The sequence below is a fragment of the Semicossyphus pulcher genome, unplaced genomic scaffold (assembly GCF_022749685.1).
Source record: "Semicossyphus pulcher isolate SPU_LCO1_2020_fin unplaced genomic scaffold, fSemPul1.0.p SCAF_2, whole genome shotgun sequence".
NCBI classification, from domain to species: Eukaryota; Metazoa; Chordata; class Actinopteri; order Labriformes; family Labridae; genus Semicossyphus; species Semicossyphus pulcher.
In genome coordinates, this window is record NW_027211693.1 from 27,933,640 (window position 1) to 27,954,484 (window position 20,845).

Here is a 20,845-nt window from a genome sequence, read left to right on the forward strand (position 1 = left end):
ACTAACTTCTTTGCAGGACCGCTCTCAGGCACACCTTTACCTTGAGCTTAATGCTAATATCGGCCTGATAAAAGCTTAAACTTAGTGCTAGCATGCTGTAATGAAGGTGTCATTTTTCTAACTACTACACACTTAGTATTGTAGCTTTTGCGTATTAGCACTAACACAAAGTGTCAGACCAAAATTAATTTTACCCTCATAAACTTTGTAGAGAAAAAAGTTAGTATATCCAAAATGTTTTCAATTCATCCTTAAAGGAAACACAAATGTCAAAATCCATCCAATTATTGTTGTGACATTTCACTAAAAACCACTAATGGTTCCTCTCGAGGTAAAATCAGTGGATCATTAAAGTGATAATCTCAAAGATCTCAGTTTCGTTCTCTTTGGCGGCACCTGTGGTGATAAACGGTAATTTCAGGAGCACACTTCCCAGATATCCAGACAGTGTTGCATGTGTGACGTCCACAGTTGGCTCGGGTTGTAACTCTTGATTTTCCTCGCTGACGGTCGCTTTCCTTCTTAGACTGTTTGCCTTCATCTGAGCGTCGAGTTTGTTTCTTTTCTTTGTATTTTCACTTATTGTTGAAGTTGTCTCTGTAGTCATCCATCTTTTCTTTGTTTGTTCAGCCATAGTAGATTACTGTTTACTTACAACACTTGCATTGACCAGAAAAGCAGCCGCTTAGCTCCGCCTACCCTCTCTGGCAGACCATCCACTGCTGGCTGATGGAAAACGCGCCACTAACTGGGCGCCGCTTGTGATTTTTTCCGCTAACGTCGCCACAGACAGCCAGTCTGTAATGCTGCAAATGCAAAGTCTTTTATCAGTGGGCCATAGGCTCAGTCACCATTGTGTTACCTCATTCGGCCGTAGATAGTGACTTTGCATTATTTGAATGAAAATCCTTGAGATTATTTCTTTAAAGCCAGTAGAATACATCGTCCGATAACAATAGATGTGCACAGGGCGCCGGCAGGGTTAAATGAAGCTCGTGATAATAATATGCAGCAGCAGGACAAAACATATCCGCCACAATAAACAATAAAAAAGATGAGAAATTAAAATGAAGCAGTATTCCTACCTGTAAGAAGTTTATTCAACGTCTCCCAGTTACATCAGACTCTTGTAGAGCGGCCTCCGCATCTATTCCAACATCCTGATGGATGTTTATCAGCAGTGATGAACACCCATCAGGATATTTCTATGCTTCTACGTTGCTTCCCAACACACACAATAAACGTAATCTAATCCACCTGCACAGTTAGGCGCCAGAACTCTTGCCTAGTTACACAAAACATCTGCTTTCACATGTATTTGCGTCATCACGTTGAACGGTCGGAGCCAAAGATCGCAACTCATAAACAGAAGAGATGAAAGAAAGGAAAAAGATAAAAGACAGATCTTCTGTTTTTTTCACCGTTTTATGTTTATAGAAAAATGATAAAAAATGCATGCACAGTGTGTAATTACGGCTGCCGGTGCCACTGGATGTGCATGCCAAATTCCTGTGTGAACCGGCCCACAGTTGATGAGCTATTTCAGGCTAACCACAGGTGGAGGAATAACCCACAGACAGAATGACATTGCCGTCCCTAGTGCAATGCCACTAGCATGACTTAAATAGGCAATTTAACATGCCTTAATTGGTGGCACACAATCGATATTAAATTAACATACTAAGATGAAATTTGGGCTCGAGGCATAAACAAGTTCACTAATTTTACTACATTTATTCCCCTGCAGAGAATTTTTATACAAAGTAAAACCCAATGATTTGCAAACAGTCCCTTACAGCTCTGAATGATGTCAGCCATATTTGATTCTGTTTTTGCCCAACACGGCATTCAGCCAGAAGAAGTGCATTAACACTATCCGCCACACTGTTTACACTCGGGGCCTGGACGTGTGATCAGGTGGTGTGAAAAGTGTCAGACTTCATTATGCGTCCCTTCAACACCTGGACTCACGTGTCGCTCCTTTCTCCTTCTGTTGTTTATTCTGACGAGAGGTGAGGCGTCTCATTCAGACTGGAGCTAATAGCATTGTAATTGGTGTAAGATTAGATTAGGCTATCAGTAGACTGAAGTGATCGGCTCAGCACAGCTAGCAGCAAACAATAACACCGACATGATCAGATAACACACTGAGAGCTGACAGCTGAGACAATCAGAGGTGAAAAACAGATTAACGGTGAAACACGTTAATTGATGTCTCGGTAAAATTATCCGGCTGCCATCTATCATGTGAAACACTAACCTGCCTCGGCTCCTTATCGTCGCTCAGAATCTCCCTCCCCTAATCCTCCTTCCTCGACCCATATTTCCTCTTTTCCCTTCCATAATGGATCACACATCTCTCTCCATTATTAATGTGATAATTAACAGCGGAGAGGAGGTGAGATCATCGCTAATAAGAAGAATAAATAACTTGGGAAATGTAATTTGAGTTTAATGAAAAGTCTGACTTAAGGGAGAGCCAAAGACTGATGAATGGAGATGTCAGGTGAAAGGTGTGTGGGTGTGTGTGTGTGTGTTGTGTGCTCAGGGCTATGTCACAGAGATGGGAACAGAGTATGACCTCATGCTTTGCACACACGGTCACAAGGCTCTCCTCTTTCTTACTAGCCTCTTCTCTTGAAATCATTGTCCCCACTCCGGGCTGTTTGTCCTTCATTTTTCCAACATTTACTGCAGATGACATTTACGCTGAGATGTGACCTCTCATATCACTGTGGCGCCTGGGAAAAAGGCACTATTTTGTCGACCTTGACTCTAGTTCGTATATAAACTGCTCTTCTCCTGCCTGCTGGAACAGTTGGTCTGCTTCTTGGAGCTGTCGTAGGAAAGGGTTAATTTCAGGCGCTGCCAAGAGCGAAGAAACACCTGCAGGAAAGTTTGAGACTCCCCAGCTCCTCCTCTTGATAACAGACACAGGTGTCAACACAGCCGTGTTTCCTGGGCTACACAGAGACATGTAAGCACCTGCCTGTAGGGCCGGCTGAGCAAAAATACACCCTCGTTGCTAAAGCAGGACAATAGTGCACCTCTGCGAATGTCCTCCCATTAACACAAGATATGATTGAAAGACACTAATTAGCCAGTTTAATATGCATGAAATGAATTATCAGCCGGTCTTTGTATAAACTCCTCTGAGGGTTTTTTATGGTGTCTGCAAATTAAATTAAAAGTCCACAGAGGGATGCTTTAACATTCTGAACATAAACTTTCCTCCTCAGAAGTCGACGCAGCTTCTCTCTAACAAAAAAACCCCACAAAAATATCTTGAAACTTTATAAATAATGTGTTCAGTGAGGGAAAAGTAACTCCTTTTGGGGTCAATTACAAATGACTTTTCCAGCTCTGCAGATCAGCCGTTAAAAACCAGAGGAGCTGTCATTCATGTTACCAACACTAGATGGCGATAAACGCCTTGTTTGGAGCGATGGAGCGATTGTCAGTTCATTATGTCTTCCACTCATGAAGTTTGCTTTGGGGTTGTTCCAAAATCAGTCCTTTACACAAACACAACAGCTGTCTGTTTTCTTCCTCCTGTCCTGTCAGGTTTCCTGGGCCCGGCCCGAAGCGAACGCACCCCGGCTCCGAGTCCCGAAGCAACAAGCCCCCTGAGCCGATCATCAGCCAGATTATAGACAAACTCAAACACATCAACCAGGTGAGCTGTGTGTATGTGTTGTCAGGTGATTGTGTGCTTAATGTTGACCTTTTGCCTCTCTCAGCTGTTTCTCTGTGCGAGCAAGTTGCCCTCTCCTCCGTGGTACGAGTTTACCTGAGCATTAAATCCACCTCGTGTTCCACAGTTGGACATTGATTTCAGCAGCTCCTGTGTGGGTCAGCACAGGACAAGTGAGGATGTGGCATGTAGATGCTTTGTGTTGTACTGCACCTTCCTCTCTTGTAGTAGAGACTCCATTGACATGCTGCCTTCAAGGTGATGTTGAAACCTTGTTCTTTTTAAACACAAAAAACCGTATTGACAGGAAACTTCTTGTCATGTCTGCCACATCTGCACTGCATCAAAGACAAAATAGGACTCCACCTGACGAGGACACATTTTCTGTGGCTGATGGGGGTTGTTGTGACGGACATGAATTATGTCCTCTATCCACAGCAGTCCCCAGCTGTCATCAAGGCCGAACCCCCTTTTTTTTATGCGGCTGCCGTCGCGATGGAAACCAACTTTTGGAGTGGGCTTGAGTTCAGACTGAGTCAGCCGCTGTAGGTAGATGTATCAGCCCACAGATCTGTCTGTATTTCCTGGTTCCTGGTGGTTGCACTTGTAGCTGTCAGCACGTGGGATTGCTGTTTGCGTGTGTGCTTTTTTGTGTGTGTTTGAGGCTCTGAGTGCTGCAGGCCTGTCACAGTGGATTACAATCCCTCTCTCTTGTTTAAACAACCTGGGAGATCCAAGACACAACAGTGGCCCTTCCTGCATCCCCCCTCTGACAAACAGAGACCCTTAAGAAAAATACAGAAGGTTCTCGTTTAAGTAGCTATAATTTTGTAAATTACTTCTGCTGTATGATCTCATGGGCGCTTAGTCCTGCTGTAAGCGAGAGGAGGGATACTTAACAGGAATGTGAGGTGTTTCTTACCCCCCATCGTCTTTAAAATTCATCCTTTTTGACTGTCACTGGTTTGAGAAACAATTCTAGTTATTAATATAAATGTCTTACTTTTGTCCTATGTTTTCTCCTCTTTATGAATCTCTCCTGACACATAGAAACACAAAATGTAAAACAAAGTATAGTCAGATAGAGCTCACGAGCAGTCAGACGGTTAGACAGGCTGTCAGCAATCAACTGTAACGTATAAATAAACTCCTTATTTGGCGGTAGAAACCCAAACGAGTAAAATGTCTAAAGTTGCTTTTTTTGGCCACTTTATTGACAGGAAAGCTGGAGATAGGCAGGACATATGGGGAGGGGAGAGTGTGGGACGACATGCAGCAAAGGGCCGAGGACGGGAGTCGAGCATGCGGCTGCGGCTTTGAGGACTGTGGCCTCTAAACATGGGGTGCCTGCTTTACTCACTGAGCACAGCGCCCCAATATTCTGTCATTAAACAGGCAAATGCATGGTAACAGCTTTTGTGGTTATAGTAGAGCAAAGATGAAGCAGAACACTGCAGTGTTGGCTCACCTTGACTTTCTCTTCCCTATAAAGTGAGCCTTAAAGTCTGCATGGTCAACAGTGTGTTTCAGATCCCCTCTGACTTCTTCTCCCAGATCTCAGCAGTTCACATGCTGATAACAATGTTATTAATACCAATAGAAATATCGGCCAAAACTACTAAAATGAAACCCAAGTTGTAATAAACTGGAGTCATACTTTAATCCTAAACAAACAGGATATGTATACATGCACTGTGAAGTTATAAGCCTTCCCAACTTCCTGTTTTGTCAGGGACAAGCATCTGACGACCAGCAGAGCTGCAGTGCAGAACGTTCACCGTGTGGATCAGGTCCCTGCTCGGCTTTGATGAGACTCTGCGAGAAAATGCAGTTTGTTAAAATGACTGAGCTGGTTGTGTTTCAGACATCCAGACAATCCCTCAGAAACACGGACACAGTCGGGCTCCCTCTCCCCGTGCATGTGTGTGTGTGAGATCAGATCCTCTCAGTAACCTAACACCCACTGCTCATTGGCTCCCATGCTGTACTGGTGACGTGGTGCACATGTGGACATAAATGGAGTTTTAATTGTGTTTACATAAAAGCCTGATATTTATGCAGATTGACTATTCACATGGGAGCTTTTAATCCCATATCTGATGACCATACGAGTCAAACACACTGCTGCTTCAACTCCAACTTCCCTTTAGATCTCGACATCAATGGGCTGGATTAACATCTGACAAAAGATGGATGCCGCTTGACGGCAGATTTCATGTGCAGTAAAACTGTTTATGACTCGCAGATATTTGTGTAGAAATCAGATTACTCAAATATTTGGACTCCAAATCATCACTATACCAGGGTGCACGAAATAACAGGAACGCCTCATAATATGATGCAATATATTACAATAGCCCTGCAACAAAAACTCCCTTTGTGAAGTTTATATTAACAGTGTGTTCATGAGCCTCACACAGCTTTCTCAGCTTTATCATGACTTTCTGTTTATGGAGCACTGTTCAGTTTATGACAAGCTGTCCTGTTATTTTCTCGTTATACTTGTACAACCATTTTTTTAAATTTGCAACATGTAAGAAGCTAAATGTTTTGTGCACTGCTAAAGTAAGAATGATACTGAGAGTCTGCAGCTATGCTAGCAGCTGTCTTAGGGCCCGATCAGACAGAACGCGTTTTGCAGGCTGTAAAACGCGAGGCGCACCACACTGCCTTTTCTGATGAAGCCTACGGTTTAAACAAGAGCAGCTTGCTGCGCCTTTATTTTCTACTGTTGTTAAGGCAACCACCGAATCATAGCTGTCATTACCCTAACTGTTATATTTTAAACTGACAGAAGGCCTGCCTCTACCCTTAGGCTTTAAGATAAATGCTAATGTCGACATGCTAACATGCTCAGGATGACATCAACACTAATTACACTTGATTGCTAAACATCAACACTGATGCAATAATGCTGTTTCCTGATTGGCTGAAGTGAAATAGGTACAGCATTCGGTTCTAAAACTGCATTCGGAGATTTGACAAGTCAAATCTTTTGCAACTCCACGCAACGGCTTCAGACGCTCTGCAACTAACCAGGTCACACCGCTGCAATTTTCTCTGCAACATTCTAAAACTGTTTTGTTACGTTGCAAATCACTGATCTGAACCGGCCTTAACCTCCTGAGACCCTGCGTCCTCATACGGGGACATTACATTTTGGTTTCACAGCACCATAATAATTAATTCTGCGAAACTTAGACCCGTTGGTCTCATTCATGGACACTTTGTCCTCCACCCTGTAGTCACAAAAGCAAATTACACTGATCGGTGTACATTCAAGATGGCCGTGATCCCGACCAAAATGTGTCACAGTCTGTCTCTACAGAAAACCAGGTACAAAACCTCTTCAGATTTTATGATTGAAACTTGTTTATTTAATGCGTATTAACAGTTGTCGCTTGATATGGCAGACAAATGTGAACTTTATCAATAGCAACAAGCTACAACACCGTTACGACAAGGTACTCGCATGAGGATATTGGGACTTTTTCAATGTAACACAAAGACAATTCTTAGGTTTCATACTTATTAGGTCCTATTAATCCCCAAAAGGTAGGAGAAATTAAAAATGCATACCAAACAAAAGCTCGGGTCTCAGGAGGCTAAGAGTCTTCTAGGATTCATCCTCTGGGGACCATGAATGACCTCATGATGTGATAAAAAGATGAAAGGTCAGATGATCACTGAAGGGAGGATACATCCTCTGGAAATTATGTATTTCTTTTTTTATTACATTTTTTTAATATTCAAATTTTGAATAAAGACAATGTACAAAAATGAACATTATGACACAAATCACAGAAATTTACAGACAAAAAATTTATAAATAATAAATGCAAAATTACAGTAGGACAAAACCAAGGGCAAGGAAATAATAAAGATAAGATAGTAATTAAAATAAAACCTCACTCCTTCCCCCACCTCAGGGATCCACAGGGAAAAAAGTGAACCTAGATAAGATGGCTTCTTTCTCTTTCAATTTTCAAGCTACCGCCACCCAGAAACCTTTATAGGACTCCTTAACTCCACAAGCAGTGGACAGCTCCAAGTAAATCATCACATCTAGAAATGAGAGAATCCAGTTGCTAAGCGAAAGCTTTTCAGGGTGTTTCCTCCTCATAGCAACCAGTTTCTTGGCCGCAGTAAGGCCAGCAATAATAGGTCTTTTCTGGTTCCCAGGAGCCGGCGGCTGAGGCATATCTTTCAGAAATAAAGTAGTTATAGAATTGGGCATCGTCAAAGACAATATATCTAACAACTGTGAGGAGAACATATTCCAAAAAACAGGCGGGAATTCCCAGAACATACAGTATGTAGAAATGTACCAAGAGCCCCCAGGGAAGGTACAACGGGAATCAGCCAGAAGACACACTGAGTGCAGCCTTCTTGTGAGATCTTTTTATTGGATCACTGAAAGTTTGACCTGCTCGTGACGCCAGATAAAAAGTCAGGAGATCAGCAAGTCGTTCTGATTCATCATTAGTGCATAATATCTTGTAATCCATGCAACAGTTGGATCCAACTCTGCCACCAACAGAGCCATGATGCTAGCGTGAGAAAAAAGACATATGTCTGCCAGTCCAACACAGTTGACTCATATTCAACCAAACAGGCTGAACTTTAACTTTCTTTATAACCCTGCTAAATGTTTATTGACCATACACAGTATGTCTTGGTCTGAGCTGCTCTGAGCCGGCGTCTTGTAAACAACCTCTGAGGCACTGGAGAAAGTGAGGTTATTTAGTTAAAAGCAGTTTTACAAGGCCTCCGCCTCCCCGCCAGTTGAAAGACCACCAGCTCTGGATTGTGCGGCTGAAAGCAAATGGACTTATTAACCATCTGATATTAGAGAGCAGGCCAGGACTCACTGATAACTACTTTCATCTGCCCCGTTTATATGTGGAGTGAATGAGGACGGGCCAAAGAGGAGACAGCATGTGTAATGTTCCTGGAAGTCAACCAGGAGAGTGCCACGCTGTGGTATCGCTTGGTGCTGCCTGTACAGTATGTTGAGAGCTACAGGCTGAAGACTGTGTTCTTTATTGTCCTTTATATGCATTCAGCTGCACATTCAGACGCAGGTCACTCACATTGTGCTCTTTACAAGCCCTCTGAGGCTCTTTTATCCTACGCAGCTTTACCATTTGAATGAACATTATTCTCCTTTTGGCTCAAACTGTGAACAAAGTCACTGGTTCTTCCAGCTTCTACTGACCCACTTTCTAACCAAGATTCAGACCCAGCCCACAGTATGCAAGACTATGTCATAAAATATAGGGGCTACACACTCTCCAACAGTGAGGGGAACATGGGACCCCTCCAAAGAATCTACTTCCTTCCAACTTTAATCCCCCCAATGTTTCATTCCTCCACTCCCGAGTGCTCCGTGACGATGGCCCTGTGAAATGTAACTGCAGCGGAAATGTGTAATTTCTCACGTTGTCGGTGTTGATCACAGTATCAGCAGATACAGAGACAGTCTGGCAGGGAGACCTTTGCATTTGTGCCTCTGTGAGGCTAAACTAAACATAAGAAGAAAAAAAGTCTCAGAGCCGGTCGCCTCCGCTTATTAAACAACGCATTCTCACGCCTAAAGCAGCTGATGTCATGACTGAGCCGTAGCCAAGTTTAAAGTGAACTGTGCTCTATAAATGGCTGAAGAGAAATGGCTTTCTCCTTCGGTTATTGCTTTCGGACTTGGAATCTTTAAACAGAGCAGGACTGTGAGGAGCCACGGACATTTTTGTGCATGCTTACACTGTGTAACAAATTCCTGTGTGAGGTCCTGTCTGTCTGTTGTGACCTGTATATGCAGCGTGTTAAAGCTGATAAAGATGAGAGCGTTTCCACATTCCTTCCTCGGCTGTAATGTTCAAGCTGATCATATTCTGTGATGACAGTTTGGCAAGGCTCGCTCGGCTCTTAATGAGAAACTGTGGCACTTCATTAATTCTTTCATTTTGTAGAAACTAGCCAAGTGAGTTCCCATGTGGAGAGACTTATCTGGAGGCAGCGCTCTTAAATTAGAACATATTATTTTGGTGATGTGTTCTTGTTCTGAGGAGATGAGTTTGTTTTTCAGAACATCTGTTTAACTTCCCAGAGTATCAGGTTTCTCCTCTGAACAACTAATCTCACAGGAGATGGTTGAGCTAGTGGCAAAATAGAGCAATTACGTGATTGGTCTTTGATTACGGAGTGTTTCCCACTCATTTGTCGGATGGGTTTGCCATTTGAAGGGTCAGACCTCCTGGGATTACTCTGACAGCCTCGCCTTGGTTAGATGACACTCTCAGCCGAGAAACATTTGGAATAACACAGATATGAAAGACATCTTTGTTTTATGAATCCATTTCAGCAAAACACAATCATTTCATCTGCACTGTTGCTTTGTCATAGAAGGATAACAAAAATCTTCACATAGCGTGCCAAACATTGTATTCTTAAGTACCTTATTACACTTCTCTCTCCCTCCCTGTTCGTTACCTTTCTTTCCGTCTCCCCAGCTGTGCTGAGTTGTGTGTGACATACTCCAGCTCTGTCGCCCTTCCCTCCTCCAGCCCCCCCTACCCTCCTTCTCCCCGTCTCCTAAACCCCTAGATCCCCCTCCTCTCCTCCCAGCTTCCCAGTCTAATTGAAGCCAGAACCTGGGAAAATCCTGCAGGTAGGACAGGAATCCAGGGTGGAAAATAAACCAGATCCCGAGCGCCACAAATTCCATCACGCAGTCTCACTTCCTCCGAGCCACCAGAGCCTGGGCAGCATGTACTCAACACCTTGTGCATGCTTGTACAGAATACACACTTTAATACATAACTCACACACACACTTGAGCCGGGCCAGCTTTTATCGGCACACTTGTGGCAGTTAATCTTGCACACACGTAGTTAAGAATACAGATACAGCAGATATATATACAGCAGTCTTTGAAATGCACGAATAAATAAAGTGAAATGTGTATTAAAATAACAGTAGAGATGAAGTGAAGCTGCTTCATGACAAGGCCAGGATGCGGTGGCCTTTTCCTTCAGGGTGTGCTTACAATCACACTAATAGACACCGTGGGTGTCAGACGAGGCCTGCTGTTTTGTAAACTTACACTTGCTAACCTGGCCATTATGCTCGCTGCAGTCAAAGAGGCTGACTTCTGTTTGATGTTATTTACTGAGGGTTTTTGAAGCGTTATTTAATATACCCCCTCAGGGCCTTTGTCCTCTCGCCTTCCTAGTTTTTATGTGTGTGTGAAGTACGACTGCTCTGGAAGCGGAGGAGGAAGAAGGGCTGCTATATTTGTGAGCAGGGATAAGCCATGAGGGTTCTTTAAATGAAGTGTGACACCTGGTGTAAACCTCTGAGGAGCTGCGGGGCATTTGTGGATGCAGATCCCTGTTAGAGCGCCCCACACACACACACACACACACACACGTTATCACATCACTGTGGAGACGGATTTGAAGAGTTATGAGGAGTTATGCTTCCTTAACTTTAGGAATCCAACTATCAGACCCCCCCCTCCCACACACACACACACACACACACCCGTCTCCCACCCTGGCTTTCTCCCCTGCTGGCTGGGAGGTCAGACGGAGCATGTGAGGGCCCTTTTCCTACCAATTAGTCTGCCTGCTAATGAGGCCCAACCATCCCTTCTACCACTGCCACCCATTCCTCCTTACCTCCATACCTCTACCTCGCCCTCCCTCCCTGTCCCCTCTCCTCCGCACCCCTCCCACCATCAGCCCGGAGGCCTTAACCAGGGTCGCCTCTCTACCCACTCCGCCCCTTTGCTCCCACACCACCACCACCCCACTGGGTATAATTATCACGCAGCCGGCTTATAAAAACCCTGCTGCACAAGCCAGGCAGCCGGTAACAAGGAACCGCAGTACACACTGTTTTTACCTGCGAGTGTGTGTGTGTGTGTGTGTGTGTGTCTTTGAGCTGTCAGGGGGCAGAAACAGCTGAGTCTTCCTGCTGTAGTCTCTGATCTGATCCACACATCCTGGGTTTGTTGTCACTGGGTCCAGTCACGTGTTGCTGTGTAACAGGATCCCCCCCAATGAGGTCAGGGGTCACACTTCCTGTTTCCTGTCTCTGCTAGGTCATCAGAGGGTCTCCCTGCGAGGGTCATGGACCTCCTCTGCCTTTTGTTTGGGGCGGCAGAGCTCTGGGGGGCGCAGCAGAGTTGAGGCTCCTCTCTGGACCTGTCAAAGTGTTAGCACTCCCCTCTCCTCCCTCCATGCCTTTTCATCTTGCTAGAAACCCTTACCTTGTTGGCATGTGGTAGTTTATTACCTCCTTTTTTTTTTACGTCTCTGTCTTTGCTCTTACTTTGCTGTTTTCAAGCCCTCACACCATTTTCCCCAGTGTTTCTATAGCTGGTTAGTTAGCCGGCAGCTGAGCAGGCAGCTGGTTGAAGCCCCACCGCACACTAAAGCTTCTGCAAGCAAAGGCCTCTCCGCCCTTTATTGTCCGCTTACAAACCGAGCGTCCGCCGGCTCCTGCTAGGTGTGATCATGGGACACAGTGACGGTCTGCTGATGTGGAAACGGAGGGTTTCTTAGCAACACATGACTCTGGGAACCACGGCGATAACGTGTAAAGCGGACGAGCACCAAACAAAAAGAGATTGTCTGAGGGATGTAATCTGATTTAGCTTTCAGCGACTAGTGCAGGAATGAGACGTTTTAAACTATTAAACCCCATGGAGACAATCAGGGATATTCACAGACATTAGTCAGGATTTTTATTTGGTTAGCCTCAAAAAAAAAAGATGAAAAAATGCTGTCAAACCAGAGATGTTTAAGGCAGATTTAACCCTGCGTATTCATACATTGCCCAGAAAAAACATGGCCTTTTTCTCCCAGAAGATGAACCGGCAATTTATTTAATCTGTTGTCTGAAATGTATGTAGAAAGTTTTCAATAGCTGTCAAAGTAGATCCACCAGAGGAACAAGCTCCCTGCCAAGAAAGTCTAAAAATTCTTCCAGACTTCAGTCCACACTAGAGAAATCTGGAAATAGCCTCGTGGGCTTAGTCAGAAAGGTGGAGTGGACACACGCCCAGTTTAACGCAGGACTGGAGAGCTCCTTTTTTCCCTTCTGTTTTCTGTTCCAACTGGAATTAACATCAGGAAATTAATCTTGTCTGCATTAACTGTCTGGGGCTGAGCTCCTGTTGCGTGACATACTTGACCACGGACAGATAGAGGAAGTTAGGAGGGGGGGAGAGAAAAAACAGAGAGAAGAATGTTGTACCAGCGGGCCCCCTCCTCTTTTCATTTCAGATTCAGTCAAAGTTGAGTAATAAGTAGCGGCCAGCGGGTAGCGGGCGGACTTCAGGCTAGGCTGCCGTCCCGAAAACACCGCACAGCCTGTCAGTGTGCTGAAGAGCTTTCCATGACTCACTCTGTGGAAAGTGCCTCCTGTCATTCCTCTGTCTCTCTTTCTATCTTTCTCCCGTGTTGTCTCCCATTCAATCCCGCTCTCCTGGCTCTCTCCTGCCTCTCTCCTCCTAATAGCACGTCTGCAAACTTGATACGAGCTCAGCAGCTCAGAGTCCGTGAGGGGATTATGTGCACGGAAAGTCAATTTCCTTCATTTATCACAAAAAGTAGTCTGTGCGGAAAAGTCATGTGTTTGATTCGTCTAACACACTGACCCGGGCATCAGCTTCTACGCTCATTTAAAAATATACAATCTGCTGTACAGAATGTTTTTGGTTTTCACATGAGCGCTGAGATAAATCAGAGACAACGGGCACAGTGACTGTTTACCCTGCTCACTTTACCTGCCTCTTCAGCACTGTAAGAATTACAGGATGGCTTCATTTCAGAACAGTGTGGGTTGGTATTTTCTCAGTATTGGCCAGTTTTTCTATTGGTTGATCATAAAACAGTAACCAAAAGTAAATCGCTGACAACTGGGACGAGCAAAATGACGTTATTAGCACGACAAATTAGCCTACCAACATTTCAGGCCTGCTCACTGTTGGTTTTAAATCCAAATTAAGTTATTTTGACTAACTTGTTAGCTTCTGATTGTGAAACACATTATTATAGTCTCCTCTATTTCAGCTATAATGTCCTGTATTTTGGTCTCCTAAAAAAAGTGGCCACAGTGCAATAGCTAGCATGTTAGCAACAATTTCCCTTCATGTTTCATATCCAGACAGATTAGCATTAGCATTCTTTTGGAGTTTTGTTCCTCCAGTATTTTCTGTCCCTTCAAGTCTTCCTTGTCTCAAACTACTCCTAAGAAAAATCCTTTAAGCTTAAGGTTTAAAGATATAATCTCAAAGTTCTCAGTTTCGTTCTATTTGGCAGCACCTGAAGGCGATAAAAGCCAACTGTGAGCGCATATGTCCCAGACAACCAGACGTCCACGGTTGGCTCCGGTTGTAACTCTTGATTTTCCTCGCTGACGGTCGCTTTCCTTTTTAGACTGTTTGCTTCATCTGAGCGTTGAGTTTGTTTCTTTTTCTTTTTCTTTTCTCTTATTGTTGAAGTTGTATCTGTAGTCATCCATCTTTTCTTTGTTTGTTCAGCCATAGTAGATTACTGTTTACTCGCAACACTTGCAGAGACCGAAAAAGCAGTCGCTTAGCTCCGCCTACCCTCTCTGGCAGACCAACCACTGCTGGCTGATGGAAAATGCGTCACTAACTGGGCGCTGCTTGTGATTTTTTATGCGAATGTCACCATAGACACCCAGTCTGTAATAATACTACATACTGCAAAGGCTTTCATCAGAGGGCCATAGACTCAATCACCATTGTGTTACCTCATTCAGCGATAGATGGTGACTTAACAGACATTTGTTTACTAGAAAATCTTCGACATTATATCTTTAAGCTGCAAAATGCAAAATTGTTCAACAGCAGGCTGCTAACCTAGCTTACCTGTTTGGTGCTGGTCCGGTAGCATGAGTTTTAGTTGCCGTCTGCAGCTGAACACGAGATTAATAAGAGTGAACTAAAACTGTTCATTTGTGAGTAATAACAGCAGCACTATGAGCTGTAAGATGCTGAAAAGATCAGAGAAGAGTTTCACATTTCACATCATCTAACCGTCTTCTGTTAAACAATATTATGTAAAGCAGCATCAAGGCCGTATACAGAGTGAATATTATTCCCAAAAGGAGGTCAGAGTTTTCATCACTCTGTTCTACTAAAAACAGCGCTTGTTGATTGTGTGCATTTTAAGCCAACAGCTCAATTATGGGAACAATCAGCGGGAGACGTGAAATCATGGCCTTTGTTATGAGCGTACGGAAAGCAGTGGTCTGTTTGGGAAACTAAGTCTTTAGTTGTATAGATCAGATTTGCAGACAAGATGTGTTGAGGCATCGATAGAAACATTCGGAGCTGTAGATTCCGTCTGGGCCGAGTCATGAGCAGCATGTCCAGACATGTCCTGTGCGGGGAGAGGAGGACATAACACAGGGCCTGATCCCAATCACTCGCTGACAAGGAGCCTCTTTTTTCTACGCTTTATCTTCATTACTCATCCTCTCCCTTTTTCACTCCCAACATCACTCATCCTTTCCTGCATTTAAACTGAGATACTCGTTTCCTTATCTTTAGATTTTCTCCTTTTTCTGTGATTTATGGTGGAATATGTTTCTCACTGCCAGCTCATGTAAACGAGCACAGCTGATGATCAGTGAGTGCAGGTGGATTTCTATCAGTGCAGGTCAAACAGTGGCTGGGCTTTGGGCTCAGCTGCAGCTGTCGTGTTGAACAGTGACCCTGCGTGGAGTTCATGTCATGTGTGGGAGGCAGTGACAGACTTGTGGTTTCTGTGTCTCTGTCTGGGCTGGCTTGCATTGAGTAATCAGCCACATGTTTAGGCTTTGTGTGCAGCCTTTGAGCTGGTGTTTCCTTGGTGTGACTTGTGCTTTAGTGTTGATGGGAGGTGAACCCTGCGGCCTGCGGGATGCCTATAGCTTCCCTGATTACATGTTACATGTGTCCAGCTGCCTGCCCGAGTCATCTCCCGATGCAACTCTCCAACACAGCAGAGAGAGAAGGCAAGAGTGTGAGCGCCAGATTTCTGCTCCTAATGGAAAACATACTGAGCAAAAATGTCTCTTTTATTTGTTTCCTCCCTGCTTCCTTTTTGCTTTGGGTTTTTTTTTAATTGCAGAAGATTCCAGCGACTTGAGGTTTCTCCCTCTTGTGGTAAATCTGGAGGCTCTTGCCGGATCACGCTGCGGCTGAGCCATGCCAAAAGCGCAGCGTCACTTTCGACACAAACATGCATCCCACCCCTCCCTGATACCGCAGCCGTGGCACAGGCAGTCAGCCAGTGGGCAGAAGCCACAGCGCCCTGCCACATAGCCTCAGATAGATGTACTGTCCTGCTACCCCCCATGTGGAGAAGGGCCGAGGCTGGCTGCTACGGCTCATTTAGGCCACTGATTAGGCAGCAGTTTTCCTCCTCTGATGTCCAAAACTCATTTTTTAAAATTATTCTCTCATCTGCTGCTATTTATAGCTTGTGTTTGTCACCACTTTGATTCAGACTGAAACATCTCAACAACCACCTCACTGATTGCCATGTAATGGTTGCGCTAACATTGTTGGTCTGTGTTGACATTTTTGTGTTTTACTGGAATGAGAGAGATCAGATGGATTGACATGAAAATTGCTACAAATAAAAATGATCACAGAGGAAGAATCCGAATGACTTGCTGAATATTAGCATGCTAATAGTTGTAAACATTATACCTGCACCATTCTTATTGTGAGGACATTAGTATGAGTTAAACCTCAAGCTAAAAGCGCTGCTTTGTCTTATTAATTAATCAATCAATCAATCAAATTTTATTTCTATAGCACCAAAACATAACTAAAGTTATCTCGAGACACTTTACAAAAAGAGCAGGTCTTGACCGACTCTTTGTTGTTTAGAGAGAGAACATGGATCACCATGAGTAGCACTTAGCAACATTCAGCACATTGGCAGAAAAACTTCCTTTAACAGTCAGAAACCTCGAGCAGAACCAGACTCATGTTGAACATCTGCCTCAACTGGATGGGCCAAAAAATGGGATAGAAGGAGATGCAGGATAGAGACAGGCAGAGAGAGCAACAACAACATATGTCCTTGCTTCATCAACGACTCTGTTTAATGTGGTACACATGTGGTAAACAAACGTGTTTCAGCTGAAGACGGCATAGATCCGAAAAGTGTTCGTTACCCACATTACACCAGAGATTTTGTGTTTCTAGATTTGATTTTCTACCATGCACCCGAAACAATATTTTGAAACAAAGTTTGGAGTTGTGCGCGCTACTACTGCTGTATTCTTACTACATCAACAACAACAGGTACTACTTATGGTTATGATGCCAATAATAAAGTAATAAGTATAATAAAGTGTAAAGATTAGCAAGAACAGCATAGTCATGATGAAAGGCTGATAATAAAAAATTAACAAGAGAAGCATAGTAATGATAACAGGCTTATAATAATGAATTATTACAGAGCTGTTAGCCTGGCTGTAGACTCCTGCTTGTTTCTGCTAACATCAGTATTCAGAGGACAGCGTGTCTGTTTATGTGTTGAGGGGAGTCTGTGGCAGGTGGTCACTTACACACGGCACTGCTCACACAGGCTGCGGTCTAAGCAGGGCCGCAACAGTTGCTGTCACCGATTATCCCCCTGCGCCTCGTACCTTTTTTTAGGTTTTGGTCTCAAATACCCCGAACACCATCTTTCTCTCCCCCCTTTAAGTGTTTCTGGCCTTTTAATTGGCCAGCCTCCTTCCTCCCAAAGTCCAACTGAGTTGCCAGGATACAGACCATGAGAAGGAATTTGAGTAAATCTTTGAAGGATACAAGCAAACATGGTCCAGTCTTTAACAGAACAGTCCAGTACATTAAACACAGATTCCTCGTGAGGAGAGTTTGTTCCTTTAATGAGACACCTGAGGGCTCCACTCTGTCAACAGGTGGCGCTTTGCTGGACGGCCTCAAACAGAATGTCCCTAAGGATCGGCCATCCTGTCTGAGACTGTTTGTCCTCCCATTGACCAAGTGACCAGGCTTTCAGAAATGTTGTGGTCATCCTGCGTCTATGGCCTCAATGTAGAGGGATGAATGGAGGTTTGTTTGGCAGCCATGCAGCGAACAAGGTGATGTGTGTTCCCTCTCTAAACTTAAGAGTTTATGTCACTTGTAAAACCCAGATTGACTGGTTTGTATATGCAGGCGGAGGGAACAGGGCTGTTTATCTTCTGACTGACGTAATTCTGTGATTAGCTCGGGGTTTTTATACCTCCGCTCTCTGCCTCACACACACAAACACAGAGTCTGCACCCAGGCAGACGGCGCAGCTGACCTGAGACAAGGCCCATATGAGTTCAATTTTCTCCCACAAGGCAGCCAGAACAACAAAAAACAACAACAAAAAATGCATGCTGACGTATGCAGATAGGAAGGAAATCAATAAAAAACAAACAAGGAGGCAGAGCGGTGAGATGAAAGGAGGCTGGGAGGGCGGGGGGCTGGAATTTAGCACATCTGTTACCTTGGCAGGGCTCTCAATCATGTGCAATGTTGAGGAGGCTGGAAGATGGTCAGAGAGCAGCCATGTAGGCTGTCTCGGGCCTGCTCACGTTTTTCACCCGTACAAGACAGGATTTTGATTTCTGCACAGCAAAAAGTAATGTGAAAAGTTTTAAGCTGCTCTTTTTCCCTCAGTTTGAGCGATTAAATGCATAAAGTTTTCTATTTGGTGCCTTTATTGTTGGTCAACAGGACAAGACTTTAATGCTTAACAGCTCTTAGACATTTCTGTAATATTTAGTTGATTAGTTTACCGCAGTTCTCAATAAACACTTCTGGTATGTGTTGCAACACATTATGAGCTTCTGTAAATCACATGGGAACATATCCGAGCTGAACAACAACTGCTTTTACAGCCCAGAGGTCAAACATGAGTACGATTCTGTTGCAAATCATCTTTGTTTATTTAGCAGAGATGTGGACTTGAGACTTGGTGACTTGCTGAGTTGACTCGAGTCACTGTTTCGATGAGTTGAGACTTGACGTGACAAAAAATAAATGACTTGCGACTTGACTTGAGGCATGATGACTCGGATGACTTGCGTGTGTTCATAAGTTTGAATGTTAGCTATTAAATATAAAATGATGAAATTCAATGTTGTCAAGTTTCTGTCTAACTATCAAGTATGTATGGAACACAAACAGGGAATCATGATTGGACGACTCAGAAAGCTCCCCAGTATGTGATTGTCATGATTGGATGACTGGCTGTCAGTCAAACTCCTCGCTATGGCAACACGCAACATCAACGCCCCCAAAGAGAAGCCTCATCAGTCGTACTCGTTACTCCTCAATACGGTCTCAGAGCAGACCATCATCATGGCTGCGTCTGTGCCAAGATAATACAGATACAATTCATTGTCACACTTTTAGAACAGGTTATATAAATTGGCCAATAATATCATTATTAGATGAGCTGCTAACACCTTGTCTTTTCTCTTTATAAAGACCGGATACTACAGGTAAGAGTGCTGGATCTTGGGTGGAAAAAAAGTTACTTGACTCAGGACTTGACTCAGCTAAGGACTCAACTCGACTTGACCTAACTAAGGACTTGACTTGCCTTGACTTAACTAAGGACTTGACTCGACTTGACCTAACTAAGGACTCGACTTGACTCGACTTAACTAAGGACTCAACTTGACTTAACTAAGGACTTGACTTGACTTGACTTAACTAAGGACTCGACTTGACTTGACTTAACTAAGGACTCGACTTGACTTGACTTAACTAAGGACTCGACTTGACTTGACTTGACCTAACTAAGGACTCGACTTGACTTAACTAAGGACTCGACTCGACTTGACTTATCTGAGGACTTGACTTGACTTGACTTGGACTTGTCTTGACATGACTTAACTGAGGACTTGTCTTGACTTGACTTCACTAAGGACTTGACTTGACTTCACTAAGGACTTGACTTGACTTGACTTAACTAAGGACTTGACTTGACTACACTAAGGACTCGACTCGCCTTGACTACACTAAGGACTCGACTCACCTTGACTACACTAAGGACTCGACTTGACTTGACTTCACTAAGGACTTGACTTGACTTGACTTAACTAAGGACTCGACTTGACTTGACTACACTAAGGACTTGACTTGACTTGACTTAACTAAGGACTCGACTTGACTTGACTACACTAAGGACTTGACTTGACTTGACTTAACTAAGGACTCGACTTGACTTGACTTCACTAAGGACTTGACTTGACTTGACTTCACTAAGGACTTGACTTGACTTGACTTAACTAAGGACTTGACTTGACTACACTAAGGACTCGACTTGACTTGACTTAACTAAGGACTTGACTTGACTACACTAAGGACTCGACTTGACTTGACTTAACTAAGGACTTGACTTGACTTGACTTCACTAAGGACTTGACTTGACTACACTAAGGACTCGACTTGACTTGACTTAACTAAGGACTTGACTTGACTTGACTTAACTAAGGACTTGACTTGACTTGACTTAACTAAGGACTTGACTTGACTACACTAAGGACTCGACTTGACTTGACTTAACTAAGGACTTGACTTGACTTGACTTAACTAAGGACTTGACTTGACTACACTAAGGACTCGACTTGACTTGACTTAACTAAGGACTTGACTTGACTTGACTACACTAAGGACTCGACTTGACTTGACTTAACTAAGGACTTGACTTGACTTGACTTAACTAAGGACTTGACTTGACTACACTAAGGACTCGACTTGACTTGACTTAACTAAGGACTTGACTTGACTTGACTACACTAAGGACTCGACTTGACTTGACTTAACTAAGGACTTGACTTGACTTGACTTAACTAAGGACTTGACTTGACTTGACTTCACTAAGGACTTGACTTGACTACACTAAGGACTCGACTCGCCTTGACTACACTAAGGACTCGACTCGCCTTGACTACACTAAGGATTCGACTTGACTTGACTTAACTAAGGACTTGACTTGACTTGAGCCGTGGACCAAATGACTTGAGACTTGCTTGGGACTTGAGCAAAGATGACTTGGTCACAACACTGTTATTTAGTATAGTGTTATCTGTTGTATTGTTCTGTCTCCA

General features: G+C 43.8%; 1 protein-coding gene across 1 annotated transcript in view; it reads left to right on the forward strand.

Moving 5' to 3' along the window:
* gpc3 (glypican 3) overlaps positions 1-20,845 on the forward strand; it is a 124,475-nt gene that overhangs the window by 86,968 nt on the left and 16,662 nt on the right. The window contains exon 6 of the mRNA XM_069670119.1: positions 3,565-3,676. Within this exon, the coding sequence (XP_069526220.1) occupies positions 3,565-3,676 (112 nt within the window). The remainder of the gene's footprint in view (positions 1-3,564; positions 3,677-20,845) is intronic.